At 34.3% G+C, this 10292-nt stretch overlaps 1 protein-coding gene and 1 long non-coding RNA gene across 2 annotated transcripts; one reads left to right on the top strand and one right to left on the bottom strand.

The window, feature by feature from the left end:
* Window positions 1–3143: 3143 nt before the first annotated feature.
* Window positions 3144–4206, top strand: LOC128859052 (SRR1-like protein). Its single transcript, XM_054095736.1, has 2 exons — window positions 3144–3339; window positions 3408–4206. Exons 1-2 carry the CDS (start codon window positions 3206–3208, stop codon window positions 4099–4101), a joined length of 828 nt encoding a protein of 275 aa, XP_053951711.1. The 5' UTR covers window positions 3144–3205; the 3' UTR covers window positions 4102–4206.
* A 2662-nt stretch (window positions 4207–6868) lies between these two features.
* On the bottom strand, window positions 6869–8041 carry LOC128855134 (uncharacterized). The gene is made up of 3 exons (XR_008453694.1): window positions 7666–8041; window positions 7477–7603; window positions 6869–7388 (listed from the first exon to the last, which is right to left on the bottom strand). It is a non-coding gene; the product is annotated as an uncharacterized LOC128855134 (long non-coding RNA).
* Between the last annotated feature and the right edge of the window lie 2251 nt (window positions 8042–10292).

Below are 10292 nucleotides of genomic sequence, written 5' to 3'. Positions count from 1 at the left end.
GATAAAATTTTTCTTCGAACATATTGTATGACGTGAAGTACCAAACAAGTCGGCAATGGTTTGTAATGCTATTACCATAAAAGCATTTAATCTTATTTGCCAAATCTAAACATGTAGGCGAAATATGATATGAGGTACAGATGGGCTTATGGAGTTTAAAAAAAGTTATTAGTCAGCCTGAAGTATGCTAGAGTCACTTATATTTCTTATCAACTTTTAAATCGTCAGCATACATTAGAAGCTCATCTTATGAAAAGCAAGAGGCTAATCCTTAACAATTACATAAAATAGCAGTGAACGCAAATATATTTCATGCATCGGAAGGGACTCCATCGATAACAGCAACACTCCCGTACCTTACAAATATGTTTCAATCACCAGTAAAGTAACTGAATGAAATCCCAGTTTGGAAAGTTTAATCAAACGAATTTTATGAGATATCCTTCAAAGGCTTTATAGTTGGAAAAAACAATTATGGGAAAAAATCCGAGCTGAAACTCTAGAATGAGAGAGTGCGTGACGTCGCATTAGCTGAGTTGAGCAGTGTTGTCTACCATTTGCTCTTCGCAATAAATTTAGTGCTTTTTTATACTCAAAATGCGAAAATTTGTAAGTATGGCGTTTGTTTCTTTTTTTTTAATTTAATGCTACCGAAACTGTAAGTTAAAAAAATATATATTGAACAAAAGAAGGTTAAAAAAGGTCACTCTGAGAAGGTTTTAGGGCTAATGAAAATTTGTTGATTCTTATAGAATTTGATATTTTCAAAGTGCAAATTTAAATTTTTGTTGCTTTTAAAGTTATGCAAGAATATTAAATCTTCTTCTCTTAACTCTTCTTAACATTGAAAACCTTTTGACACATTTTAAAAAGCGTTTGAATTTACTGAATGCAAATTAAAACCATAGAGGTGTAATCGTGTATTGCGGTCCTCAATCCTTAGTGGAGCATAGGGCATCAAGAGGTGTATTCATAGTAAAAATAAGCAAACAAATACCAGAAAATACTGAAGACATACTATAACGACATTTTTACAAAAAGAGTACCTTATCTTGTCACATAACCTCAAATATAGCAAAACAGTCGTTCTCTTAACAAAAGAGTTTCTCTTATCAAAAAAACTCATAAATTAAATTGTACGTAACTATAACACATTTATTTAAAAAAACACACACACATTTTAAAGACAATTCGTCACGCATACAAAGTTGTTTAAGTAATTCAATAAAAAATTGGTATTTTATTTTCTTTAATGTGTTTCTTTAGTGCGTTTTTATATCCAAAGCAATGCAACACTGCAATAGCGAGAGAGAGATTTGACTGCTGAAGGGAAAAGAACCCCAACACTAACTGCAATCACGGGCAAAGTGACCAGATGCTAGAAAAAAGTAAAGCTAAATGAAACTGAGTGAATTATTGAACTAATTTATAAAAGAAAGAAGAACTAAAACTCCGAGTCTAAATAACAAAAAAAATGCAAAATCAAGTTACGAAAAGGGTAATCTGACCATTCTGATGCTAATACGACGTCACTCATTGTCAAATTTGCTGAGATCAAAGTAACGGTACCACTATAGGCGCCATCTGATTATTCTTTTCATCATGACTAAAACTGGTAACTTCTGACAAAGAGAGAACATCAATTTTACTCTCAAGTGCACTCTCTTTGACTAGATTCTTGCGTATATGATGACTTTGAAGTAAAGTTTACTAATATAAAAAATTCTAAGAATTATTACGGTTTATTTGAATTTGGATGGTTCAATGCTTACATTAAGATCACATAGTGATAAAAAGAAACATGGTAAGTACATTTAATGTATAAAATTTTGTCGAACATATTGAGCAAATTTTATGCAAAATTATTATTAACTTAATATTGTCGTGTTAAGTTGGGGAATCTTAAGCAAAGTAAAATGACTTATTTAATGGAACTTGGTGGAGATGTAACTCCCAGTTGTTCCGTTGTTTATAACACCCAGCTGATCCGGAAATAATAGTTTTGTAATTTTTGTCTTCAAAGTGCCCTCGAAGACTTCATTATAGTTTGCCACATTCAAACTTCTAAGTTTCTTAAATTCACAAAATATAATTCACGCGCGTGTTTTTTCTTAGTTTTATACTTGCATGTGTTCGAAGTATCTCAATGAAAATTAAATGCAGATGCATTTACCCATATTATCACTTTTTAATTTTAAATGCGAATAACAATTCATTGGAGTTGACAACAGTATAGTGTTGCCGGATATCTGCAAATGAAAATAAAAATATGAACAAAAACAAAGTATTTCAGCTCAGTGTTGATGATGGGGATGACTGCTATTGTGCATCCTTACTACACACACGCATATGACGTTTAATTTTTGGATTAATGGTTTTAACGCGGAAAGGAGTTCCACGCAAAAATACTGTGGATGGCGTGGCCGGAGTTGGACTTATGAATGTTATTTTTTTATTTTTTTTTTTTTTGAAGCGCGGAAAAAAGTTCTATGCAAAATTCTACTAATTTACAAAAACCTTTCTAGTCGACGCTCCTGTAAAACTTAATTTGGTATGTTTATATTATCGAAAATATTTAAACTAAAGCAGAAATAACTGCAAATGTACAAACAACCTCCCAGTGAACGTCTCTGCATGCGAACTTCGTTCTTATTTGAGGTGTCTGACAACACCAACTTTTCGCAATTACACAATTTTAACAATAAATTACTTACTTTCAGTTTTAAGATGGGGATACATCCCTCCATTACAATTTCCTTTTCTAAAGCGCATTACATTATACTAAAGATTTCCCATTAATTTTACTGAAAAATAAATCAACCCGGCGTCGATTTCATTCAAAACTTTCTAATACTTCTAATAAAAAGTAAATGATGCTTCGTACAAACACTCACGTAACAATTTTTGCCAAATTCTCCTCCATATAACTCAAATTTAACCCTGCCTAACCAATGTAAATCGTTTCTACTTCTAACTACAACGAACATATAAAAAATATTGTCGGCTATGCAGGGTTAAGTAGAAAGAGAAATAATTGATAAAATGATATGTCTATAACAAAAGCTGAACGGTACGAAAACCTTTTGGAAAAGTAGCTGAATGTTTACGAAAATTCGAATAGAGCAAACTGTCAAAAACAAATAGTCAAAGCGAAAGGCGTCTATTGAAAGCAGTAAATAACTTAAAAATTTAGAACATTTAACAAATGTCTGAAGAATTCCGTGCAGTCACACGCAAGAAATGGATAGCGCGTAGAGCTATAAATCCCAGATTGCGGAAGCTGTCGGAACGTAGCACTGAAAAGGAAGAGAAAGAAGTGGACATGGATGCATTTCTAAAGTAGACAAATCGCCCGCACGTTCACTCATTACCAAACTAAATGATAATATATTTATTTCATACTCTAGACGTCTGGAACAGTTGTGCACACAAATGGTTGGAAGTGATTACTTTATACAAGCCATGGAAACAGTGGACGACAGTATTAAAACTTTGGCAGGCACAGATAAATTTTCTAGTCTGGTTTGTTTGGGCATTGGTCCTTTCTCCCGCAACTTTCAAGCACTCCATCAACTGGTTTTCATCATATGTACACAACGGCATTATTGCATTAAAGATGCTATATATTTCGATCCTGTCTTTCGCGAAAGTGAGAAACAGATTCTTCAACGCCTGAATTGTTCGTTAATGAATGAAAATTGTGAAGCAAAATATGGAGTGGATGAACGCACACTTTTCTATCTACCACATTGTCCGAATTGCTTGACCAACAACTTGCTATGGAGCAATTGGCGACCGCAAAGTTTGAACAAACTGGTGCTCATAAATAATAGCTTCGAGAGTTTATCACTAAGCAAACCCGAACGTATGTTAAGATTAGATTCCGCTTATATATTAGATGTGCTGCCGTATGTCAAGGAATTCCCATTGGATGATGACTATGAAACACACAACATCTTCAATGACTTATCTGTGCATGTATTTCCATTGGAGTCCTTACCATCAGCACAAGCTACAATATGGGCGCAAAAAGATGCGCCAACGTATACTGATGTTGAAATGATTTCTGCCGAAGAATTTGAGAGGCTAAGTATAAGCTAGGCTTGTACATATATTCTTTAAGTAAAAATGTGTTTTGCAAATTTTTTTTAGTTTTAAAAATGTACTACAAGGGTGAAAGCTGAATACAAAAGTAATGAAAATGCATGTATATATTTTTTTTTCAGTTTATCATCCTTAGCAATTTCGTCTTTATGTGCTTTTATACATATTCTTCGTCTCTTAATTGCATTGCACAGACTTTGGATGATATTCGATGACTCTTTTAATGAGGATGCAATAGTTGAAATAATGATAATCTGAAGATGCTCATGTATCGCTGTGCACAATAAATCACTTATTGGTAAATCAAATGGTTCCACGTGAAGTAGAAATTGCAAGAAACCCGTATGACGAGTTATTTAACTCGAATGAGCTGACAGTACAAACTCGTCAGGCTGCTTCAGATTGAATCATAAGTCGTACCTGCCAGTTGGTATATTCAACAAAAGCTGTGCGATATCTGCCAGGCCTGCTAATATTGCGGCATTTGGAAGTGATGTAGCGCTATAAGTTGTTGTCCGATGGTGGTAATCATTAACTTATTTACCAACTACACGCTGAAGTTATTAACTACGATTCAAAGACAAAAGGATTGATCACTAAAACCTTTACATTCGCTCAAAAGTTTTATTCGTAGCCATTCTTTCAGCAGCTCATATTTGCTCATTATTTCAGCGCCAAATTGTGGTTTACATTAGGTCTGTTCATGAAGCAAATAGTTTGTAACAATTATTACAAACTAGGATCGCCCGTACGTTGAAATTTCGTCGTTATACAAATACGGAGAGCAAAATTTAGTCATTCCTTTTTTTAGTATTTATAGTCATAGAAAAAAGTTGAAACATATAGGGTGGGCCATATAGTGTTTGCTTTTTGAACCACCTATTTTTTTGAGAATGGTAACACAAATGACATGTCAAATGTGTTCATAATTTACTTGAAGGTTTGACATTTAAGAAATGGGCCCTAAACGCTTGAACAAAATTGGGAAATATTGAAAACCAATTTCCAAAGTGGTGAGTCTTTTTCTGATTTTCACATCGGTGGCTACGTCAATAAGCAAAATTGTCGGATTTGGGGCTCAGAAAATCCACACGTTACTGTAGAGAAGCAAATGCATCCACAACGAGTCACTGTTTGGTGCGGTTTTTGGTCTGGCTGCATCATCGGGCAATTTTTTTTCGAAAATGAGCGAGGAGCCGAGGGATGACATGGACGACATTTGGTTTCAACAGGGCGGTGCTAATTGTCACACTACCAAAGTTACACTCGAACTTTTGGCTACCGTTTTTGAAATCCATGATTTAAGCCCGTTGGACTATTTTTTGCGGGGAGCCGTTAAGGACAAATGCTATGCGAACCAGCCAGAGGCGATTGATGCTTTAAAACACGAAATCGAAGTTGCCATTCATGAAATTGGAGCCCAAACAATCGAAAATGTGCTTAAAAATTGGGTTGATCGAATGGCCTACTGTAAAGCCAGTCGTGGCAGTCATTTGAACGATATTATTTTTCATTCATAAATGACAATGTTCAATCTTCAAAATAAAAAAAAAGTTTGAAAAAATATTGAATAGTTGTTTCTTTTATAGCCGATTCAAAAGGCAAATCTTACATGGCCCACCCTGTATGTATATAAATGGTTAGCTTATGTTGAAACCTTTTACATAATATACATATGTGAATAGATGTAGTAAAATTGAATGTGAAAAATAACCCATTTTACCTGTATTAAGCGATCCTATATTTCCTGTATTTCAAATATAATTTTTTTTTATTCATCAATTGGAAACATTTAATTTCTTGTATTACCGAAAAAAAATTAATTATGTTTGAAAAAGCATAATAAAAAACAATCATTAATTAATCCATGACCATCATAATTTCTGAATCAAATTTGTTGTAGATTCACAATATACATATGTATAAGTTTCCAGTTGTTTCATCAACTTTTATATAATGATACTTATATATATCATGATACATAGAATTAATATCATGATACATATTATAACACAGGTAAAATAGTGTGATTAATTTTACCTGCACCTATTCACTTATGTAAATATTAATATTTTAATACATTGTGCAAACCGTCTCCACATATGCTATCCATTGGTATTTGCTTCAACTTTTTTTTCTGACTATAAATACTAAAACAAGATACGACAAAATTTTGGTGCCCGCATTAAAATATAGATTATCACGGTTTGGTGTTCATGCACCCAGAAAACTTGCAACGTAGAGGAAAGTGAGAGAGCAAAATTTATTTTGAGGGGAAGTTTCAAGTTTTTACTGGATAAATTTTTAGTTGTAGGAATTTGCAAGTGAGCAAAACAGCTGATTGCAAAGTAAACATACATAATAATTAAAATTTGCGAATTGGATCAAAATTTAATTTTAAATAAAATCGGTGATTAAATGAAATGTAAGTAAATATTGTTAGATAAAAATTAGAAAGTTTTTTTGAAGTCGTATATTAAATACGAATCGGCCAATGATAGAGGGGCATGAACTTCTGAATCTCCGTTTCTGCCGCTTCCGAAATTTGCCATTTGTGAGGGCAAAATAAGACGAGTTGGAGTTGGAGTTTATTTCCAAGATACCTACAAACACTTACAATCCATAGCGAAGCTTTTAGAGAAAGTGATGTGAGAGATCCTATATATCATTAAATACAAACACATCGCCAAAATTTATGAATGATAAAATAAAAAATTACGAAAAACCATTTAACACGAAAAATTTATTTAAAAAAAATCACCATTTATCGTGGGTAACATACATACAATATGAATTAAAAAAGGAAATTAAAATTAATTAATTCTCAGTCCCGCATTTTCATATCACTTCAAATACATTTGTACATACATACATATATTTACTTTTTGAGGAAACCGAGCAACAATTTCAAAATATCGACTTTCTCGCTTTCTATCTGTGATTTCCGTTCATCTTTCTCATTTTTTCATGTTTTCTTCCAGCATTTTAAACAATTGACCACCGGACCTCTTTTTCTCATCCATATACTGCTCCAGGGCCGTTTTTTTTTTTTTTTGTTTTTTTGATTTGTGGATGTAAATGGAATATATATATAATTGGCGCGTACACCCTTTTTGGGTGTTTGGCCGAGCTCCTCCTCCTATTTGTGGTGTGCGTCTTGATGTTGTTCCACAAATGGAGGGACCTACAGTTTCAAGCCGACTCCGAACGGCAGATATTTTCATGAGGAGCTTTTTCATAGCAGAAATACATTCGGAGGTTTGCCATTGCCTGCCGAGCGACCGCTATTAGAAAAATGTTTCTCTTAATTTTGGTGTTTAAATATATAGGAGTATAAAATAAAATTAAAAACTATGTGATCTTCTAACTGACCTATATTTTTTTCTGAGCACTAATCAGTTACAAGTTCTTCCCACGCAACATTTTCTGATGTCCTTATCGCTCCAGGGAACGGACAACGTCGGCTTACGAGATGATCCGTTTTATTCAAATTCAAGAACTGCGAAAAATGTCAATGCTTGGATGACCATCAACCTAATAATCATATAAAATTTGTCTCACCTCCTCTTTAGTGTGTGGAACCAACACTTGGTGCTTAAAACCTTGTTGAAGGTATTCATTTTTCATAAAAATCGAATGTACGTCGCTCAGATGTTGGTAGAGCGTATCTGTGGGGTCTTCCAAAGATTTGTTGATTTGTATGTAAGGTGGCTGATTGTGAAAAAAGAACGCTTCTCGCGTCGTATTCATTCGTAGCCATTCAAAGTTTGAATCGAGTTCCAGATTAATACCCCAATAATTGCATTTTTCCTCATACAACAGTTTATGTTTACAAATGCTAAGCCAAAGCCGAGTTCATACAAGCCGTAGTGATTTTGGTAACAATTCTACAGAAAAAAGTAACTACATATGAATGTTTGCTTTTGCTTTTGGTGCTAAATTGTCTAAGCCAGCTGATTACTACTTAAGGGGCAATTGCTCACAACCCAAATTTAAACATAAGCACAGTAAGTACCGTAAAATCGCGAGATTAGATTGCGATAATACAGGGCAACTTGTGTTGCTTCAACTCGTAACTTATGGAAGATGGGGAACGAGGCAAGGAGAGGGGCAACGAGTTGCTTGTGCTCGGTTAACAAGTTTGTGTTCTTGTTCTACTCATTGTTATTGCTGTGGTCGTTGTAAACACGACGTGCAACACCGAAATAGAATTTGCAAAGTTGAAGCAACAAAAGTTTCCCTGTATGAACTTTCAAATGCTTGTCTTTGAAAGTGAAATTATGACGAGTGGCTTCGTTTATGATTGTTAAGACCATTTGCATCAGATTGTGGATACGGCTGGTTTGTTTTTAATCAAAGTATTTAATATTCAGGTTTAGAAATAAAATGTTATTATATATATAATTGATCAGCTGCATCTAGATTTACGAGTCTTCGTCTTGCTAGGGTGGCACGTTGGGCGAGAATAGGATCTGGAGTTTCATCATCCATTTCGCAAAATGGCAGACGCTTATTTTTAATAATTCCAGTTTCCTGAAATGATAAAAAAGTCTACAATGTCCCGTATAGTATCCAGAAAAAGTTCGTAAGCTCACGCTATCCACGTTTAGAAGCCTATTTGATGTTCTGCTGGAGGGAAGGATAAACTGTTTCTGTCTGTCTCCGTCTAGGACTCTCCATGCCTTTCTCCCCCGTCTTTGATAACTTCCTTCATGTAGGCTTGGGAGGGTCCACAAAATGGTTCTGGTCTATAGAATTTTGAAGCATCGCCTAATTTCGCTAGGTAATCGGTCTGTGCGTTACCATCATAACCTACATCTTCTTTAAAATGTTATACAATGGTAATTCATCGTCTTTTAAAAGTGACACGCAGATGTCAGTAATAAATAATTCCTATACGGTACCTTTTTTTTGTCATTTTTGCATTTATCACGTTAAAGTTGCCAAGATGTACAATTTTAACCATGGTTCTGTGGAAGATAGAAAAAAGGAGAGGCAGACCTGACTGAAAAATTTCAAAGTCTATTTTAATAAACCAGCAACAGTTCCAGAGCTGAAAAACAACATTCGGATATCATTTTTAAGAGTATTTTGAATAGAAATAGTGAAACCTCCAAAAGTCTAAATGTTTGCATGTTTTCTTTTAAAACAGCTTCTAGGCACATCCTTTGAAAGGCCTTTTATGAGGCATATTGTTTAGTTGTTAATAAAATAAAAGTAGGTCAGGTTAGGTTGAAGCAGTTGTACTGTGGAATACACTCATGCTCATAGCCGGTTGAGATGTTGCGTGGGGAACTTGTCCCAATCTCTCCTAAAACCAGTGTGTGAATTTTCAAAAATTTTAGAATATCCCTGATTTCTCAGAACTGAAAGTTCCAATTAAAAACTTGTCTACCTAGAATAGTAAACCTACGACTGGATGAAGCAGAACAATGGCACAAAAGGTGCGGGATTGTCTCTTCCTCATCTAGATAGCTTCTACAGAAGTCTTGCAATTTTGTAATTTCATAACCTTCTCTGTACAATTTTAGTTTTCTCACTCTCCTTAAACCGACTCTCCAATTTCTGAAACTTTCTTCTCTAACAAAACAAAAAAATGTGAAACGAAGGGATATTCTGCCGAAATGAAAAATAAAGCCTTCATTTTATTAACTTTAGTCGTATAAATGTCATGCCATCTCTATGGATTTATCGCCCTTTACTGGATTGGCATTCAATTGGAATCCGCAATAAAACTTACCTTTGCAAAAACATTGTTTAAACAGTTTGCTTTTTTTAATTTCAAAGTTCGAGAGTTTTTAATGGAGAACCCTATATGCACAAATACGAATTTAAAAAAAATTATATTGTATTTTACTTTTTTTCTAAACAGTCTTGCATGAATCGCTTGTGAAGCAAAAGCAATTCTTAGCATATTACAGCAATTTTTATTCCCTCCTTTGTGCTTCGTTCCAGTTTCCTGCAAACCACCGCTTTTATTTGGTATTCCAGGTCGTCTATTTGCTTGCTTGCCATTCAAGTCGGTGACGAATTTTTATTGTTCTGTTGTTGAATTCGCATTTGACTGTAATAATTTTACAGCCTCTGGGGCGTATACGTAACGTATATTGAGATCGTAGAGCAGTGGTCGCCAACCTTTTCAATGTGTTGAGCTACTGTCAAGATTTTGAAATAAACAGCCAACTACT

Source organism: Anastrepha ludens, chromosome 2 (genome assembly GCF_028408465.1).
Source record: "Anastrepha ludens isolate Willacy chromosome 2, idAnaLude1.1, whole genome shotgun sequence".
Taxonomy (NCBI): Eukaryota; Metazoa; Arthropoda; class Insecta; order Diptera; family Tephritidae; genus Anastrepha; species Anastrepha ludens.
The sequence above is the reverse complement of the archived record's forward strand: the minus strand, read 5'-3'. Positions and strand labels throughout refer to the sequence as shown.

Coding starts and splice junctions, on each gene's coding strand:
- LOC128859052 (XM_054095736.1), top strand. CDS start 3,206: ATGTCTGAAGAATTCCGTGCAGTCACACGCAAGAAATGGATAGCGCGT. Junction 3,340..3,407: donor GACATGGATGCATTTCTAAA/GTAGACAAATCG, acceptor TTCATACTCTAG/ACGTCTGGAACAGTTGTGCA.